Below are 21076 nucleotides of genomic sequence, written 5' to 3' on the forward strand. Positions count from 1 at the left end.
CAGCTTTCCCAGCCTACCATGGTGGATGTCAATTGCCTCTCTCCCCCTAATCATCGCTCCGCAGAGAACGGTGGCTCTGTCCCTGTGTCCCCTGGACTCCCAGGCAGGAGCCCTCATCTCTGAGACCTGGGGGGCGGGAGGAAAAACAGGGAGAGACTGGCTGCCACCCTGGGTGGTGGCTGGGTTTTTCCTGAGAATCAAAAATCAAACATGTCTCATCACCTCCAGGATTAATTTCCTTCAGAAACCTCCTGTCCTGACCTAAATAACCATCGTCTCTCACTCATTGTGACACTCCTCCTCGCAAAATTAATACCATGGACTTAATGTGCTTAAAGATCCACACCCATCTTGCCCCTGGGGTAATTCACAGACACCCTACTCACATCAGACAGTAAATATCTGGTCCACATCGTGTTTCCCTAAACCTTGGAGGCTGGAGGAAATCTCAGTGCATCCCGTCACACTGATATTATTTGAAATTTAACTCATTTGTATAATTCCTTCATAAATGTAAAGGATGCTTTTTGGAACAGAAAACATAAAAGGTCTGGGGATAAAAAAATTTCCCAGAAGACAGATGGTCAGTTGTCTAGTTACCTTTCTGTAGAAATGGAGTAGACCAGCAATTTTGTGTTTTTAATGTGAAATGCTTTACTAAGGATCAATGAAAGACAGCAGAGAAGCCAGTCTCTTCTCTGAGTAGCCCTGGATTCTCTTAGCAAGTCCATTTACCCACAAGAACACCCTCACTACCTAAAGTAGTGTTTCTATGAAACATTTCAGAGGCCAAAATGGCATCAAGAGAAGAAGTCAGCATAGGACACATCTCAAGAACAGGTGCGGAAGATGAATGGAGATGAAAGCTCAGATGCTCAGACACAGGTGAGCTTCTGAGTGTAGTCCCGGGGACGGAGCTGGGGGGCCACTCTCTCTGCTCCGGGTCTCACAGCCTCTGTGACAACTCGCAGCAAAACAGGGGTTGAGTGCTATTTTCACTTTTCCCTTTTCTTATAAAAGGGCAAATCTTCGGATTTCTTTCAGTTAGTGAAGATGGGTACTCAGGTAGGTCTTTTGTAAAAGGGAAGTGGCTTAATTTGAACTTGCAAAGAGCAGGAGGCTACCTGTAATTCCAAACCAAAACTGAGAGCCAGCATTTGGTATAGAGTCGAATTTCTCCCCACACGCCAAGCAGACAAGAAATGCGTGCTGCCTCTAGAACCCACTAATCGGCATAAGCTGACTTTGAGTCACAGATGATTTTGAAACATTTCATAGCGTGTCCATGCTGACGCCAGCCCTCTTAGGAGTTGTCGAGAAAACCATCCTGTGGAAAGGATCCGCGTGTTTGGGCAGGAAGGTATGGTGTAGGAGTTAGGACAGCAGGGCCTGGCTCTAAACTGTTCAAGTTGACATCTGGCTCTGCCACTTACTACACTCCCTGTGCCTTAGTTTCCCCATCTGTAAAATGAAGAAAATAAGGTACTTGATCTCACATGATTGTTCTGAATCTAATTTCGGTTTTCTTATTTTAGCAGTCGTATGTAGTGTTCTTTGTCAGGCACTGTGCCAAGACCTTCAAGATGTTCATCTGTTTAGTCTGATAACTCTGTGAGCTAGGCCCTATGGTGCATTTAACCACAGGGGTTAAATACTTTCCTTGAGTTAATACATGCGACGTGTTGAACAGTGTCTGGTAGACAGGAAACACGGGCAACATCAGCCGTCATAGCCAGATGGCCTCCTGGACATCCCTCAGTCATGGCTGTATCGCTCAGAGAAGGATGTGTAGCCAGCACACACATAGTGCCCAGCACATGGGATGAATTCCATATTATGATTAAATGGCACCTAACTATTTTTCCTTTCGTCTCAAGATCTTTGAATCCTTTTTGAAAACTCAAGATTACAGAGTTGTACCCTGACCCTTTGTCCCACCAGACAGGCAACCCAGTTCCACTCCCACTCCACACTAAGCCTCTGGTGGAAGGGCACTCCCCTCACCTTCTTCTTTCTGGGTTTCCTTGGAGGATTCAAGGACCAAAGTCAAGTGGCAGGATTCAAATTTCCACACGGAAGAGGGGGATATTCTGAAGTGTCCACTAGGGGGCGCATTATCGACAGGCCAGAGAAGACCGACAAGATGGTTGAAGTAGCAGGGAATATACAGTAAGCCCTCAATTTTGCAGACCTCGATTTAGTGGACTTAGGATTTAACAGACAAAATTTCAAACCCCTGTATTATATGTGAAAAGTAACAACTCTTAATTTTTAAATGCTTTTAACCAATATTTAATTAAATTAACAGGTTATTTTTGTTATCCATTGCTTTGCTTTTTAAAAATATGTTTTTATTGATTTTTTGAGAAAGAGAGGAAGGGAGAGGAATATATAGATGGAAACATGGATGAGAGAGAAACATCGAACAGCTCAGCTGCCTCCTGCGTGCCCCCCACTGGGGATGGAGCCTGCAATTGGGCATGTGTCCTGACTGGAATCAAACTGGTGACCTCCTGGTTCCTAGGTTGATGCTTAACTGCTTAGCCACATAGGCTGGGCTTCACTGTTGTTGTTGTTGTTGTTATTATTATTATTATTATTATTATTATTATTATTATTATTATTGATTTTAGAGAGGAAGGGAGAGGGAGAGAGAAACATCAGTGATGAGAGAGAATCATTGATTGGCCACTTCCTGTATGCCCCTTACTGGGGATCAAGCCTGACACCCAGACATGTGTCCTTGATTGGAATCGAACCCAGGACCCTTCAGTCCGCAGGCCGACACTCTGTCCACTGAGCTAAACCAGCTAATGCTTTCACTGTTATTTTTAACAAATAGGCCATATGTTGGACAAAACACTGTAGCAATTTTGGCGACATAAATAATTACTACAAATCTACAACTGTAGTCTACATATTTAAATCCAAGAGTCACCACTCCTAAACAATGTTTGGGGAATGATTAGCTCATGATCACAGGTCTCGCAGGAATTGGTTGTGTTGTCTCATGGCTGACTTTCTGCAGCAGTTTTAACACTTGCCCACCAATGGGCCCGCGTGCCCTAAGCTCCGCCCTAAGCCACGCCCCAGCCGGGTGCATTTGTGTACTGGTGGTGACTGGTGAATGCAGGCATTTACTCGACCTATTCAGTATAAATTTAAAATTACAGTAATACATGTAGGAAACTTTTGTATAAAATTAAACTTTTCATACATACTTAATTTTAGTTACACAAACATGTTTAAAAACAGTAAACTAATTTGTCAATTTTTTAACATATGCATGTCTCATTCAGAAAACCTACTTTATTACAGAATGGATTTTCGACTTTAACAGACACCACCTTGCCTGAATTAGCCCGTTATATTGAGGTTTTACTGTAACAGTTTCTGAAAGAACTTGAACTTGGAAAAATTCCCATTGATCTCATCCTTGGCTGGCCAGACCGACACATAGGACTTTGCTCAGCTAGCTTTTACGTAAAGCTTGAGAAGGAGAAAGAAGTCTCAAACAGGGGTCAGGGAGTCTGTGCCTGTGGACACAGGACCAGCCCGGCACTGCCCTAACACAGAGCCCAGCATCACCGATGACTATAGCCTAGGCCAGAGTTTCAGAAGGTGCTCAGTGACCGTGGCCTCGGGGGGTGGATGAGAAGAGAGGCCAAGTGTGGCCAATCCTGCCCAGGGAGTGCGGCCGGCAGACCTCCCTGAAAATTAAAGGGGAGATGCTGTCTATGTTAACACTCTTCTGGGATTACGTTATACCTGTTTGATTTCTCTATCTGCTCAGTGCAGAAAGTCCTCGATAAATAAGGAGTCATTTAATTTCTTTCAGAACAGTTGTTCAAGTCTTGCTCCTCTTTGCATTCCTCTGTCTTTAGTCTTAATCCATCTGACAGCTTTTCCTGACTTTCCTTTCTTCATTTCTTAATGAGATTTAAAGAATCCTGGCAGGCAAAGAAACTAAAAGGAGACGCTCTTCCTGAACTCCAGTAACCTCGCCTGGAGTTGGCGTTGCCCTAAAGCCTTTAGTGCTGAAAACCCGTCTAGCTACCTCTGCAGGGAAAAGTTCCCAAGGTGTGGGCCCAGGATCTCTGGAGCGAGGCCCTGGAATTCCCACCCCATCTCTTCTCTCTGCCCACGTAGGAGCCACCCCAGAGCTTGGCTCTGGCCGCGCCTTTGTGTAGTGAGTGAGATGCTGGCGATAATAAGCCTGCATATTCCAAGCTTCCCCAGGAAACAGAGGGAACCTCTTTTCCTTTCTGATGGCCATTTGGGGGTAGGTTTTTAGGACCCAGATTCTTGGAAAGTTTTGCGAAGGGCTCAGAAAATTCTTGGAATAACCTTGACTTACTCTACATCATGATTCATAGTCTATCTGCATGCTTACTGTGTATTTGCTCAAGAAAAACATTGAAGATGGCAGGAAGGAGAAAGGAACACCTGTATGTGCTTATCTTCCACGCATTTTACATACATTACCTTGTTTAATCCCTTGGCAGTCTTTCTGGTAGTAATCACTGTTCCCATTTTATAGGTGAAGAAACACGGACAGGGCCATTCAATAACTTGTATAAGTTCATACAGGGAGTAAGTGGCAGGGGCTGGGTTTGAATTTGGGGTTTTAATTTAAAGGCCACCATTTTCTAACTAAACTTTAGCTGCCTTTCCTAAGGTTCTTGCCATACCTCTTTCGGGAGTGAAGAAGGAGGAAGTGTTTTGGACTAGGCTGCTGGAAAAGTGTAGTCATCACATGGTGAGCAAGTAGTCTGCAAGCCTGAGGGGGTGGGGCTGAGGAGGCGGGTTATTGGAGCCCCAACAGGCAAGCTACTGGTGTTGAAGGCCAGATGTCAACACAGGCAAGGGGTGGGGTGGGAGGCTGGGGCGCTGGTTATTGGGAAAGGAGTATGGTTTAGCCAGACTTCCTGTTCCCCTGACCCTTAGCCTGAGGCATCACAGCAAAAATTGTATTTACACATGATCTGTTCCTGCTCTTTCAAATAGAATTAATTTAAAAACTGTAAACAGTCTTACACATGCTGTGTCTATCACTAATATGTCTTTAAATGGTGAGTCTATCTTCACTTACTCATCCCCAAGCCCTTCCTGTGGTTTCTGGAAGCCTCAGAAGGGCATGCTGACCTGGTTTGCAGCATTTGGAGACATCTTTTGCTTTCAACAAACTCATTTACCAAGTGTCTGACAATAGGCAATAAAGCACATTAATTCAGAGACTTTAGACAGAGCCGAGTTCCCATCCAGGTTCTACCACTTTCTACTTGTGTAGCTTAGGGACCATGATTAACTTCCTTGCACCCCTAGGTGTCTCACTTGTTAAAAATGGGGTAAGATTTCTGCTTCCCCGACAAGGAGGAAAGTCTCAAAGACATGTAAATGGAGGCATCCATAAGCAGTCAGTCACGGTAACTTTTGAGGCTATTGTTGATCTTGGCCTTCAATTGTGTGTTGGAGGTACAGAGCCAAATCCTGCCCTCATGAGGCTCACTTGTCTCATGGAAGAGACAGGCCCGGGGCAAATTAATGAAATGGCAGAGTAAGATCTGCTTCAATGATATGTGGGGACAAGATAAAGAGATGGCATGAGAGGAGGAAATGGGCTCAGCCTGGGTAGAGGTGGCATGAGACAACTGTCTTGAGGTTCTGATCAAAGCATGGGTGGAGCCCCAACTTTGGTTTATCTGCAGCCACAGCTTGAATGGCCAAGATTTCATCACGGGATGCCAGCTAATCTGCTTCCGGGACTCCTTGCTCTTCAGTCTTACTTTGAAAGCAAACAGCATTTCTGTTAAAATCAAAGGGCTTCCCTTATAAGGAGACTTCCCTTCTGAAATATTCTGGTCTCTGGTACCCTACGTTAATAACAACACACATGTAAAAGCTGGTTAGATGGAGGAGATGGTGTGGTGAAGAGAGAAGTTTAGTACCTACTGTGCGTATGGGGGAGATAAATTAATATTCACATGGGAATCAATCTTTTTGAGAACCTGATAAATGCCAGACACTGCCATGAACTTATTACCTCATTTAATCACCCTAGTGACCCTATGAAGGTTTCATTGCCCCTCCTTTGCAGATGAGAACACTAAGACTAGCTAGATGTGTTAGTAGGGTTGCACAGTTCAGTGGTAGCATCCCTATTAAAACCCAGGTTTGGCCCTGGCCAGTGTGAATAAGTTGGCTGAGCATTATCCCATGCATCAAGCGGTCACCAGTTTGATTCCTGGTCAGGGCACATGCCTGGGTTGCGGGCTCAATCCCCAGTAGGGGGCTTGCAGGAGGCAGCCAATGGATGTTTCTCTCTCTGTGTCCTTCTTCCTTCATCTCTCTCTCAAATCAATTTTTAAAAACCATATTTAAAAAACAAACAAGCAAACAACCCCAAAACAACAATAATAAAACAGGTTTGCCTAATTCCAAAGCTCATGCTCTTTCTACTTACTACACCAGGTAATCTCTGCAAAATGTATTTACACAAGATCTGGCTCCATCCTTTTCCAATAACATGGAATTTATGAAGTTGTTTATGGTTTTCTAAGTTAATGCTATTTGCCATTATGGCCAAATGGTGTGTATTTATTAATCATAAACATGAGAGGTGCCCTCCAACACAAAAATCTTCCAACACATCTGTTATAGACTGGTGGCCCTCATGGCCCTGGTCACTGGTCTCCTTGTAGCCACACTTTTTGCAATGTGACTTTGCAGTGCCTCCCATGAAGAAGTAGAATATATTTCCCAGCCTTTAAATCTGGGCTGCTCTTGAGACTGGCATAGCCAACAGTACTATATGGTGGAATGACAGAGTTCTGGGTCTTCGCCTCAGAGGCCTTGTGGCATCTGCTGTCACTTGGATCCCTGGACGAGGTAGCTGAAGGATGTTAGGGACACACAAAGGGACTGCAGTCACCCAGCCATCCCAGATGAAGCCATCGTAGACCAGTGTGTTAACCACAGACACCTGTGTGAGTGTTGTCATGCTCAACTAAGCCCCGCCCAGATCAGTAGAAGCACCTAGTCAATGGGTGGACTCATAAAAAATAATAAATGTATGCTGCATTTTGGAGTGGTTTTTAAGGTATCAGTAGTTAACTAATATAACCAAAAAAGTAATTTTCTCTTTAATTAGAGCTGGATAAATCCAGGGCATTTATTGCTTCATTTGTTCAGCACTTCAATTTGAACTGATTGTTCCCTAGAGCTGCTGTACAGCTGTCATCTCGGGATCCCCCTAATCATCATTTTAGGAATTCCCTTCCTTTACTTTGTTTTCTGAAGCTCACGCCTTCCCCTTTCTTGGCAACTCCCTTGTTTTGCTGGAGTACATCCCTTGGGAGTTGCCTGAGAATGGGTGAGTAGGTTTGACGACAGTGCCTATTTAAAATGTCTTTATTCTACCCTTTCACTTAATGTGTGGTTCAGCTAAATTAGAGTTCTAGCTTGGAAACATTTCCCTCAGGATTTTCAAAGCACTATTTCATGGTCTTCAATATGGCTATTGGGAAAGTCTGCTTCTATTTTGATTCTTGATCTTCTATGCTTTCAATTTTTTCTCTCTCTAGAGCTTATAGAATAATCTCTTTTGCCTCCATTGTTATGACTTCTTAAAATGATGTGCTTTGTTGTGGCTCTGTTTTCATCTATTACACTGAGCTAGATATTCATATTCTTCAATTCTGGGAAATGGTTTTGATTTATTTCTTGGATGATTTCTTTCTCATTTTCTCTCTTTCTGCAACTCCTATTATTTGCATGTTAGGTTTCCTAGAATGATTCTCCACTTTTCTCATCTGCTTCCATTTCTTTGTCTTCACTCTATTTTCTGGGACATTTCTACAACTGTATTTTCTAAACCTTCTATTGAGTTTATTTTTAAATCTGTGCTTTCATGTTTAGATTTTTTTAAAGCTCCTTTTCTTTAGGTATTCCCTGAATGTTCTTGCCCTAGCATTGTGTTCTTGTTTCATAGATACACAATCTCCTCTTATCTTACTGAGGTTATTAATGATGTGTTTTATTTTTAAGTTTTCTTCTCTGTGAATCTCCTCGATTTCTCATGTGTAAGAGTGAACTACAGAAAGCTAAGAGCCCGTGGGTCCTGCTGAAGCTTGAGATGTGATCCTCACTGTAGATTGCTTTGCTGGGCTAATATCCTTGGGGAACTATCATGTTAGTATCTTTACGGTTTTCTCTCAGGCTTATCAGATTCCCCAGAAAGACTGAACTTCTGCCCGGAGGATCCATGCTTGGCTGTTGACGTCTGGGAGCCAAGTTGCGAGAGAAGGCTAGGCAGTCTCGACATTCCTTACGCATGGCTTCACTTTCCAATGCGGTATTTCCAGTGTCAACTGTGTGTGCCCTGTTTTCCTTCACTCAGAGACTCTTTATTTTGCCCCCTTCAGAGGATAAACTTCCTGTCACTTGCTGGCATTGGGAAAGAGCAGTCACTCAGCTACTTAGAGTGGGGAAAGGAGACCTGGGTTTTTAAGTAGACTTGAAAGCCACCCTCCTAATTTTAGTCCCGCCTTCTCTACCATATCCAGAGGTAGCTGATGCTGCCAATTCCTGGGCCGTGTTGGGGGTGGGGATGGGGTTCTGCTACACAAATATGGTTGCTTCTCAACTTTCCTCATTTACTCAGTCAGTTACCAATGAGCCATCACTGTCCAGCTTCAGATTGTGTTACTATGGCCTCTTCCTCCATTTGCCTTGGCCCGGCTGGTTTATGCCTTTTGGAATACCTCTTATTGTCCTTTGAGTCTTGCATGAGGAAATGGAGGTATGTTCACTCTCCTCTCTTTACCTGGAAGTCCAGGAGTAGTTCTTGGCTTTAAAGAACTAACACTTCATATCTCATTTAGTTTGAAATATGTGGACCACATGCCTTTCATGGAATATTAAACTTCCTCCAAAAGAAGTTTCTCAAGTGATGGAAACCCATGAAGTTTTTCCTTTTAGAAAAAATAACGTGAGTGTGAAGCTTCAGCCACCTCCTAAACCTTTGACCTTGTGCTTCTAAATTACCCAGACAGGCAGATAATCCCAGCTGCGCCCCTCCCAGGTCCCCATCCCCCTTAAAACAGAGATTCCTGAGTCCATTTTCTTTAATATTTCAACCGTAGCCTTTTAATAGTTTCCAATAAATGCTTTCAACTGGGCAATATACATATCATGCTTTCCTTGTTACTGGCCCGTCAATAAATATACAAAAGTCAGAGGAAGGGAGTACTGTGAAAAATCAAAATAACAATGGTCACCAGACACATGCAAACAATAAAATACTCTTGGAAAACTCAAAGTGATTTACAAAAGGCATAACTATGACACAAAGGTGAATGAACCACTCTATTCTTATTCGGAAGCACATTTTATCTTCTACAGAAGTGGGAGGTTTCCTTCCTCCTACTCCCACTAAAACAGCATTGAATGAACATTGGCTAAGAAATTGGTCCTTGGTGTCATAGTCTTGATGTACAACTTTTTGAGGGGTTTTGTTGGAGAAATCTATTCTGCAGGTTAAAATCTGCAAAATATAGATATGAAGGTGTCTTTTGTCCCATTTTATTTTTCACCCAGTGCTAATTTAAAGGGAGCCCTCAGGAGACATAAAAGATTTATGATTACAGGAAAAATTACCTCTTAAGCTCTCGGCTTTGCAGGCTTCTCATCTTTCCTCTTTTAACTTTGCAAAACAATGAAATGCTGGCCCCTCACTAATAGAAGCAAAGCCCAGGTGAATGACTTAGCCCGGGTCATCTGGCAAGTCACTGGTAGGAATGATGTGTAGCCAAGCTGAGCTTCTGGAGTTAAAACACTATTACGTCAAATGGGAGAGAATGCATCCTAGTCCATGAACTTCAGGCAATAGTACAAGTGTAGTGCACCTAAGAGATGGAAGCTCTAGACTTCCTTATTTCTCCTTCTCCACTTCCTCTCCCTCTTCCTCCCTCTCCTCCTATCTCCTCTTCTTCTCCTTCTCTTTCTCTTCCTCCTCCTCCTTTCCACATTCTCTTCCTCCTCCTCCTTTCCACATTCTCTTCCTCCTTCTTCTCTTCTTCCTCCTCCTTCTCCCCCGACTTCCTCTTCCTCCTCTTCCTTTTCCTCATCCTTCTGGTTCTTTTTCTTTTTGTCTGAGAAATATTGCCAGTTAAGCATATTAGTTTAGGCAACAGATAACTTTTTATAGAGGCCTAATGAAGGAGGTCCCATTTTATAGGAGCTCTTACTATTGAGATCTAATCTCTTCTATTAAAAGTAGCCTTTGGAAGTCCCAGAATGAATGGGGCTTTCTGAAGTTGTGAATGAAGACCACAGAGGACTTGAGAACCAAAGGATAAAGCCATTAATCTTTTATTTGGCCATAAAACTAGTATCTGGTAATAAGACTGAGTAGGTAGGAAACCCTATATATAACCTTTTGAGATTCCCCAGGCACTTAACTTTCTGAGTAGCACCGTCATTGGGAACAGACAACTGGAATGTTAAAGTATAAACAAATACGGCCATAAAAATACTCAAACAGGATCTACACTGCTCCCTCCCCAACTCTCCCCCAACCTGTGCAACCAGTGGCTACTGTCTATGCTCTTTCATGTCCACGGCTTCTCCTTGATTACAAGAGGCCAGAAGGCACTTTCATATTGTTTTTGGACATCACTAATGGGGTCAGTGGAAGGGGACACCACAACAGTACGTCATGCAAATGTAATGTGACTTTTCATAGCCCTTCAAGGAGAGAATAGGTGGCCATTATAACAGGAAAGCTGCCGAAGTCCCTCCTCTCACAATTTTGGTTCTAGGACCAGACAGAAAGCCTTTGAGCCTCAGAAACTCAACTGCCTTCCTGGATCTTCTGTGAGACTTGAGTGAGGGGAGTCTGAGTAGGGACTTAGCTCTGAGAGGAAGTCTTCCAGGGAACCCTCCCACATCTTCCTGATGAGCTGTTGGGACCCAGACCTTGCTGGTTAACACACTGAAGGATCACAGCACAAAGGGTAAAAGTGGAAGAAGTACAGATGTTTATTATGAATCAACTTAAACCCTTTTTATGCCTCTGACAAAGTAACAAAAACAAACAAAAAAATCATACTAATTACAGGACCTCCAGGGTTTCATATTTCAAAAACACAGATAAATAGCTTACTACAGATAAATAGCTTGACCCTTTAGGCATTCTCAATAGCATTGGGAAAATTTCCAGGGCGTCTGTAGAAAAGGATGTATAACCAGTACATCCCAGTCCTCTACCCCCATGGAAAGCAATGCCTAGGAACTGGGCCCCTAGATGGACAATATGAACCCATTCAGATTTCCTTTCAGGAACTAGTTCCTCTTAGCTCTGGGGGGATGTCCTTAGCATGCGGTCACCTGGGAGGTGGGGTGGAGGGAAGGTTGAGGATCAGAAAGATGCATTTATGGCTTTTGTTAGATGCCATCCATAGCATACCCCAGGGAGTGGGAGGCTTAAGTCAAAATCTTGCCGATGGTTAATTGGGCCCTCATTTCAGAAAGCAATGCTCTTTTTATAAATTGACTGACTTCAAAAAACAAAGCACAATAAACAAAAAGTAGAAAATGTTATGCTAAAAAAAAAAAAAAAAAAAAAAAGAACCCCAATGAAATAATCAGTAGCACATTGCATCTGTGAGTGTCCCAGCTCCCTGTATTGGTTATGTGTGATTTCTATCCAAGGTCATGGAATAGGTGTTACACTCCAATCTTCATGTCCACATTCTGTAGGTTCCGCGTCTCATCGGCCGTCATACACTGGTCTGGGGTCTCCGACGGCTCCTTGTTCACCAAATGCACCATCTCCTGAGACTTGCTGGCCTCCCCGTTGAGTCCGCTTGGCTTTCTGTCCTCCACAGCTCCATTCCCATTGATCACCAGCTTTTTCTTCTGCCCACACCTGATAATGTAAAGATCATATGAGAAAAGGGTGTAATGACCCAATCATCAGCATCACGGACATCATTATCACTACGGTTTATAATGGTCCTTAGTATGTTTCCTCCTACTGACTTTTAACAGTTGGAACTTCTTAAAGTGAGGTCCCCTGAACCAGCAGTAAAAGCATCAGCTGTGAGCTTGTTGGAAATGCAAATTCTCAGCCCCAGGCCTAGGAGTGGGGTCCAGGATCTGCAGGTGAAGCCCTCACAGGATTTCTGAAGCAGTGGTCACAGCTCAGGAAGCCAATGCTGTTACTATTCCCTATTACAGGTGAAGAAACCTTGGGGTCAGAAAATTCAGTAACTCGCCCCAGGTTACTCAACCCCTGGAGTATCTGACTCCTAAGTTCTAGTTCTCCTTTCACCATGCTACGCAATGGAAATGTTTGCCTCTATTAATGCTTTAGCAATTTCCGCAGACTCAGATAAACCATCAACATGATGATCGTCAATCATTCTAATTTGTGTATTCAAGAAAGTCCCATTAGGTGAATGGGACGAGATTAACCAAAGAACGTATATGCATATATGCATAGCCCATGGACACAGATAGTGTGGTGAAGGCTTGGGGTTGGGTGGGGGTTAGGTGGAAGAGGCAGGGGAGGGGGGGAACAGGGGATATCTATAATACTGTCAACAATTCAAAAAAAAAAGTCCCATTACTTCCTCTCACAGTCAACACTGTGTTGGCCTTGTCAGGGTTATTCCTGCATGTTCTGAGAAGAATGAAACAACATTTTTCTAGAACTATAGGCCGTATTGCTTTTTCCCCAACATTGGTTACCTTCCATATAACCCTGGTTATAGGCGGTTGAGCTACACAAGGCAAAAAATTCAGCTACTTTAAGGTTTCTCACTACCAACATTTCTTAAGATTCAAATGCCAAAGGTTTTCTATGGAAGAGCATGACCTTGATCTTGTCCCTGTGTCATAGCACTGTCATAGCACCGCCTCACCCCATGCAGCCTGACACAGTGCTTCCTCTTTCCTGTAACATGATCGCTGCTGCACATCTAAAAGTCAGACTGTGCTTCATGGAAGCACAATTGCAGATCCTCACAACTACAGGTGGGGTGGGGGGAGGGGGCAATGGGCTAGCATTTATTGGACGCCTCCTGAGTGCCAGGCACTTCACATGTAACTTTATGTAATCCTCACAATAACCCCACAATGCTGCTCTTATTCCCATTATATGTCAGTGGAAACTGAGGCCCAGGGAGTTTAATAACCAACTTGAGATCACACAGCTCGTAACACAGAGTCAATGTTCAACCCCAGGCCTTTATGACCCAAAGCCTGGACTCCGCCCAGCTCTCTTCCTGCTGCCAGCCATCTGGAGACGGGGACACAGTATGAAGTTGGAATTGTTCACTTCGCCGCTGGATATTTGGAGTTGCCAGACAAAGCCTCTATTATTCATGATTGTGGGCCATTCCTGCTCGGACTGCCAAGGCCATAAACTTTAATCTCTTGTTTGGGGAAATAGAAATTATACCTCCTCTATAGGAGTTAGATCCTGTCTCCTTTGGCCGGATGTTTGATGAGGGCAGCGGAAGGATGCTTGACCAGCGCTGCAGATCCGTGGGACTGGGAGTATGGGTGCTGCCCACATACACAAGAACGGGGCTCGGGAGGCGTGGTGTTGAGATTTGACTGCCGTGTGACCTGGGGCAACGCATTCACCCTTTCTGCATTCACCCTTTCTGAACCTCAGCTTACTTCTCTGTAACATCCGACTAGTAATACTGCAGGGAAGTGATTTGTAAGCATAAAAAGCTTGGGCATGGGGGTGAAGGGAGGATTCATGTTCTTCACGCAGACAAAGCTGGTGTTGAAAGTGGAGGACATCTGACCTGTAGGGCTTGGGCTTTGTCCTGCCCATGTTTCCTTGTGGATTTACGCGTCTGTTACCTGCCTGAGTTCTTTCAGGAGGGTAGGATGATTCTTATAAATAACCCAGCCCAGTAGGCTGTGCTCCAGGCATCTAAATAAGCACTTTAAAAATTTAAGTCCTAATTTTTTCATTCTTCTTGGAGAAATTTTAACAGGAACAGCAGCACTGAAGGGACCTGGGAGGTCATCCAGCCCAGCCTTTTCATTGTGTAAACTGGAGACTGACCCCAGAAGTCAAGGCTGTCATCTGAGATGGCATTGCCAGCTATGGCCGAACGATGGTGTCTACGACTTAGATTTTCTGAATCCAAAGGTCAGAGATCTCCACCAAACTCCACCTTGCCTTGAAATCCTTTCATTAGCTGTGCACACAGTGAGCACATGATGTGGAAAGACTCAGGCTAGAGCCTTGCCAGGACAGGGTGGGCAGGCTGGGTGATGGGGTGAGCGCGGGGTGGCACGTACATTTAGGGCACAGAGGAATTTCTTTAGGGGGTAATTTAACAACCAACCTTATGTCTCTTCTATCTGACAATCCTTAAAGCTATTTTAGAGCCGTATTGTGCTTTGTGTTAGAGCTGGGCCACTAGCCACATGTGGCTATTGAAATTTAAACTCATTAAAATAAATAAAAATTTAAAATTCGCTTTAAGTGGCACTAGCCACATTTGGAGTGCTCAGTCGCCCCCAGAATTCGTGGTTGTGGATCGGGCAGGACAGATGTAGAATCTTTCCGTCATCGCAGAAGGCTCTGTGGGGCGGCTGTGTTCTCCAGGGTGGAACAAGGTCGGGCGAGCAGGGATTAGGGAGCCAGGCTGCAGTTTAAGGGCAGGCAGGACCGGCCACACAGAGGGCGGTGGCGGCCCGCTGGGGTCTACAGGAAAGAGGATTATCTCCTTGAGAGTGGAATCTGGCGAAGGCCTTTTCTGCAGTCGGTGTAGAAACATTCCTGAATCATTCCTGTTTGTTGAAGACTTTTCTGGTCATCATTTTTCTCCTCTTTGTACAAATCGGATAAATTCTGTAAGGGAAAGGCACCTAACTTCTTCCCTTCAGCCTCAATGACTGTATAACAACCCAACTGACTCCTAAAACCATAGTTTTCTCTTAAGGACAGTGAATAAAGTACAATTTTCATTGTAATTTGCAATTTAGGGACTCTGGTTACATGAAGAACAGCAAGAAAAAGTGATGTGGGTTATGATGGGGATGGAAGAGCTAAGGGAATAACGAGACCCCCACATGAGCACCTTTAAGATGACATGACTCACAGATGCCGTTGTCATGGACACCTGTGTCCAACCCTTGCACGTCAACTTCAGTGACTAATGCTTTTCCATTTTTATCTTTTAACCATAATTCATATGACAGTGCCTGGCACAGAGTATGTGCTCTATACATGTCAGCGGAGTCCCAGCCAACAGGCCAATGTTGACACTGAACCTCAAGGTTCTTTTAGGGAAAGGATGATACTTCCGGTTTTTAATCTTCTCTTTCTCCTCGCCAGGGTTGAGGGTCATAGCCGCCCCTCAAAAGATGTCTGCCGAGTAAAGAAATGGCTGTTGTAGGTCCCTGCTTTCAACCAAACTTTCTTTGATGAAAACAGGATTCTGTGTCTTTCTAAAATGTAATGCTCCAAGCAGAAACGCCCAGCCTTTAAGAGGATTTGAGGAAGGCTGGCGACTTCAGAAACACAGCACACATGCAGGGGCCTGCGAAGCCATACCCGTCCTTTAGCTGCTTGGCAAATCTGTTTTTGATTATTAGATCAGGACATGGTAATTTACGGCGCCCAGGCAGCTACTTTCCTGGTGAGATACGTGCTGTGCTGGATCCCAAGTGTCCCTGTTTGCCCGTTGCTAGGGTGACTGCTGGCCTTGGGAGGAGGGGGAGGGTGCAATGGGGCCCTTTCTGCTGCTCACATGATGGGGGAGCGAAGTGTGAGCTAACCAGCTGCACTGCGGGAGCTCCGGCTGCTCTCAGGGACAGCTGAGATGCTTCTTTGAGGTCTCCCCCATCCACAGCACCAGGGGCCACGTTTCCATGGTGACGTGCAGAGGTCATGGACTGTACCTGTGAGCAGTGGCAGTGCATTCTAAGGCTTGGGGCAAAGGACTGATTTCCAGCAATAGGAAATTCACATTTAACTGAGCAAAAGTAACGCTAGAGAAAACAAGGACGCTGAGGGAAAGTATAAAGACTCTTTGTAAGGGGTCCCTCAAGTCACATTATTTAAATTCAACTAAAAAAGTCTCTTTCCGTTTAGTCATAGGAGACTTCCAGGAGGGCTTTCAGATTTCCTTTCCTAGTTTTTGTTCCCTATACAATCAACTGCCACGACTATTTTTATCGCGCCCTCAAAGGTACAGAGAGCAACACAGCTCTTCGACTTTAATAGAGCACTTTTATTAACTGGTACCAGCGTCAGACAGCATTATTTAATTTCCTCGGATAATTAGAGATACTGCCTGGGCCCCCTACAGCAGTGGAATTAGGTATTTGCTGTTTTCCAAAAGCCAATGAGAAGGATTCGATCATTTTATCTAGGTCTTCTCCCAACCCCGGGGGCATTTTTCTGGCCTGTTAGATGATTCAGTGATACAATAAAGGGGACCCTCGCTTGGAAATAAGATTCTTTTATCTTAAAGAACTCTCAAGAAACATTTCCAGAAGGTTTAATGTTCCCGAGCATATGCTCGGAGCAAAAACGCATCTTGAAAGTGTCTTAAACAGGAAATTGAGACTCGTATTTGTGGAGTATCCTTGTCTAAGTTCATTTCTTCTGTTGCTAGAATGACTATTTTCCTTCATTTCACTTGAAGTGGCTTTATTTCTGGAGCCCGGTCACAGCTCAACCAGGAATATATGTTGTTTAAATAGCTGCTGAAACAATCGGCCTTGGTTGAGGGTTGGAGGGAGGGGAACCTTTGATGAAAACAGGCCCCATGTCAGTTCTAGGGACTTGTCTGTCTTTATTCAGACTTTCCTACAGGAAGTTCTTCATTATTTCATAGACCACACTGCCAGGGAGCTCTCCGAGGCCAAGATCTGAATCCTTTCAACTGCTGTGTCCACAAAATAGAAAACAGTGTCCTTACAAAATTAACACACAGACTCAATGCCTGTTTTAAGTAAGGGTTCTAGAAAGCTCCATGGGCCTCAGATAGAGACGACCAATCCCTGAATCTTTATATGGTGTTTTTGTGCATTGTGAATGCACTTAATAAATATTTGGTTTAATAAATCAATAAATCAATATATAGTTTTATGCCTTTTTGGTGAGGTATTTCATAATTTTCATCAGATAGAGTCTCCATGGGATTTAATCTCAAAATAATTAAGATCGCCTGGCCAGCTGGCTCAGTGGTTGAGCATCGACCTATGAGCCAGGAAGTCACAGTTCAATTTCCGTTCGGGGCACATGCCCGGGTTTCCAGCTCAATCCCCAGTGTGGGACATGCAGGAGATAGCTGATCAATGATTCTCTCTCATCATGATGTTTCTATCTCTCTCTCCCTCTCCCTTCCTCTGTGAAATCAATTAAAAATATTTAAAAAATAGCAATTAAGATCCCCAAGAGATTCAACCACTATTTAGAAGGGGAGGTCCAGGTAATTACGTGCCAGAGAGGGCTTCTTCTCCTGTACCGTGCGCATGAATGCCTGAGGCCTTGTCCAAACAGACTCTGACACAGGAGGGGGGGGGGGGGTGGCGGCTGAGGTGCTGCATTTCTAACAGGCCCCCAGGGTGCTGAGCTGCTGGTTCCAAGGGCTACGCTCTGAGCAGAAAGGACACAGAGCCCACGTTTCAACGATGCCCTTCCAAGTCGAAGGTTCCATTGAGCATCCCCTTACCTTCTCCGGCTGTTGACCGCGATGCAAACTGCGAGAATCAAAGCCAGGGCCAGGAGGGACGCCAGGATGATCAGCCACTCTGGTGGGAGTGAAGACAAAGACACCCGTGACCTTGGGAACTACATTTTGTGAAAATAAACATGCACTTTATAAAACGGACCTGGCCCAAACAAGAACCACCGTCAGCACTACAGATAAATTCGACCCAATGGCCCAGCCAGTAGGCAGATAATAGGAGAAGAGAGATTTTGCTACAGCTGTGTGTCCAACCGGCCTCGTGTGTTAATCTCTCACCATCAGTCAGGATTCCCAAGTCCCTCCAGGAGAAATATGTTTCCAAAAAAATGTAGAAGGACCTGTTGAAACTTGTAGATGCCCTGGGTGTAGTTATTAACCAGACAAAGTAAATGTATTCTTCCCTTAAAAGGAACTTTCCTTTCCTATGTAAGAGCACCCACCTTACATTGATTTTAGAAGCAGAAATGGAGGCCATATACTAGGGAGTGGGAGAAAGGACAGACCTATGGATGGTTGAACTTGTGCACATTCACGGGCGGGGTAGGGGGGTCATTTGGAAAAACCTATCAAAAGCCTTCAAACTGCACATGCTTTCGATCCAGCAGTTACACTTCCAGGAATTTAGAGGAACTAGAGTTAGCTAGGAAGATGTTCATTACTGTGCTGTTTATAATGGCAAAAGTTGAAAACAACCCAATATCCAACAATAGGAGTTGGTTGAATAAATTAGGGTTCATTCATTATATAATGTACTACAATGTGGGGGAAAATATGTAATGACATTGGAAAGCTGTGGCCCCCCCAGTTGAGAACGGTAGTTTGCTAAACAAAGCATGTATGGTATAATTACATGTTTATATATAAATTACATTGAAAATGACAGGAAGGTCATCTATGAAAATGGTAACCATGGTACTTCTGGATGGTGGGGTCGATAACTGATTGGTATTTTTGTCCTTTTGTTTAGTTGCATTTTCTAAAATGTCTGCAATAATTAATGCATCACTCATGGACTCATAACATGTTATACACATGTTTTTAAATCAAGCTTTAAAGTATTAAAATATGACTGGACAACTTGAATAAAGCCAGCTGTCAAATGGGCCGTGTATCTGCGCAATGAACTACAGCTTGGGAAACAAGAAAGATGGACAGTCAGTCACTGCCCCTTCGCCTTCGGGAGTCTTGGTTCTCCTCTGATTTCCTGCTCAGGGAGCGCTGCCTTTGCCAGACGTCTCCCTGGTTAGGTGAGCTTGGGTAGCAGGGTCGAATCAGGAGGTGGGGAGACCCTCAGGAGAGAAGCACTTCTCTTCTTTCCTGGGTCTTTAGCCCTGAGATGCCCCCCATTCCCTCTCACTGGGGCTGGGGAAAATACTGCTGCCTGATTATTGCAAATTTCATCCCACCCACCGCGTCCTCCCTGGCAGCCCACGCCTTCTCCATGTGCTCTGCCTCTAGCTGTGCCCCAGCAAGACGGGCCCACAGCACATTCTTCCCTTTCCCACGGGAGGCTCAGTTTGGAGACCTCTGAAGGGGGGGGGGGGGGATAGTATGCAACCCTGGGAAAGCCCTTCCTTTTTTGTAATCCTAACCCCCCTTTACAAATGCTTGACCTTGAGCCCAAGTCAAGTAAAGCCTTTGCTTCGAGTGACTTAAGTCTTGACACTCAGGAGAGCCAGCTGTCTCATCCCCTCACTGCACACGTTAGCACATTCTGAAACTTTGTCTGGGTCAGTGAAGACCGTCCCTCAAGAAAAAGCACTTTGGGGGCCAGAAGAGTGTTTCCACTCCACCCAACACCCTGTCTGCAATGTGAGAGGAATGTTACCCATGCCATCCCCAACCCCAGAAAGAAAGGGGAAACTGACCCACGATAAGCAGGACCTGGGTGTGACATGGAGTCCCCTGGGCGGTCATGCATGTGAGGAGGAAGCTTTCGGACCTAACGTGCCCCTGCTTTGGGACCTGGGATAAGAGAACGCCCCATCTTTTCCGATCTGTTATGTCATCCATCTTTAGCTCGCAAAGAGGAACTATCACTTTCAAGGGCTGGACATTTAGGAAAATGTGCTTTCAAACCGGTTGCTTCTTTCTTTCTGGGACATTCAGCGAGACCTGCTTTTAGCATCATTTTTCTTTGCCCTTCACAGCTCAAAACTCACCTGGAATTTGAGGTCTCCTTATAGGACCCGAGGTCGTGTTGGCATCACCTTCTTGACTCCCACTGGAGTGTCCTAAGGGGAAAAACAACACCTGTCAATCAAAGTTTGGAGGGCGGAAGGAGGCTACAGAGCAGCACACGGGGCCAGCCTCTGCGTCCTGCAAAGCTCTCTATACACTGAAGCCGCCGGCGTTTATAAAGGGCTACAAGCCTCTCCCCAGAAACGTTCCGTTTGATGCAGGCCAATATATTACTGAAACATGCTTTGTATTTGAAGAATGAACAGTTTCTTCTGCTAGGACACAAAAGAAGAAAACAAATAAAAATCTCAGACTGAAGGGAAGCATCACAAGACAAAGAATCCACAAGTTGGAGCAGGAGGCTTACCAGAATGAGAGAGGCGTCATATTCTAAAAGAAACTCTAAGACATTTTGTGAGGAGACTCGCCCAAATGAATACGCTCTGCTTTTTCTTTGTGTGTGGGGTTTTTGTTTTGTTGTTTTCCTTTTTAAAATATATATATATATTTAATTGATTTCAGAGAGGGAGGAAGGAAGAGGGAAAGAGAGAAACATCAACGATAAGAGAGAAATCATTGATCAGCTGCCTCCTGCATGCCCCCTACTGGGGATGGAGCCTGCAACCCAGGCATGTGCCCTGACCAGGAATCAAACCATGACCTCCTGGTTCATAGGTCGACTCTCAACCACTGAGCCAAGCTGGCCAGGCTCTTTGTATTTTATATGCTTCCTTTACTGCTCCCACTGAAATGAAAATACCCCACTAACATGAACTCCTACCGAGTGGGATTCCACTGCTGAATTCTGAAGGCCTCCAAGGGATAAAAAACAAAACAGGGAGGTCTGTGTGGGCAGCCAATGAATGAAGATGGCTGGGCTTATAGTGACAAGCTCTCCTAAAAGAGTCAAACTTCAGACTGTGCACAGTCTGATTATGGTGGTTATTTTAAATAGGTCGGCTCTTGCAATCTCACATTTTTGTTAAACTCGAGTTTTACCATATGTCTGGCCATTTCAACATACCGCATGCCATGCTGACAGTGGCCTCTCACTGGACAAACCTCAGAAAGAGCCAAGACACTTTCTCCAGTTGCCTCCCAGATCTGTGGTCACTGGCCAGTGTCCACCTGCACAGGTCAGGGGGTACTGGCCGTCTAAA

At 44.6% G+C, this 21076-nt stretch overlaps 1 protein-coding gene across 35 annotated transcripts in view; it reads right to left on the reverse strand.

Moving 5' to 3' along the window:
* Nucleotides 1–11016: 11016 nt before the first annotated feature.
* CD44 (CD44 molecule (Indian blood group)) overlaps nucleotides 11017–21076 on the reverse strand; it is an 87843-nt gene continuing 77783 nt past the window's right edge. For all 35 annotated transcript variants that reach the window (XM_059709667.1, XM_059709666.1, XM_059709668.1 and 32 more), the window contains 3 exons: nucleotides 19898–19969; nucleotides 17718–17796; nucleotides 11017–11929 (listed from right to left, as the gene is read on the reverse strand). In XM_059709667.1, the coding sequence (XP_059565650.1) occupies nucleotides 11728–11929; nucleotides 17718–17796; nucleotides 19898–19969 (353 nt within the window). In that variant the 3' untranslated portion in view covers nucleotides 11017–11727. The remainder of the gene's footprint in view (nucleotides 11930–17717; nucleotides 17797–19897; nucleotides 19970–21076) is intronic.

This window comes from Myotis daubentonii, chromosome 9 (genome assembly GCF_963259705.1).
Source record: "Myotis daubentonii chromosome 9, mMyoDau2.1, whole genome shotgun sequence".
In the NCBI taxonomy this organism is placed as follows: domain Eukaryota; kingdom Metazoa; phylum Chordata; class Mammalia; order Chiroptera; family Vespertilionidae; genus Myotis; species Myotis daubentonii.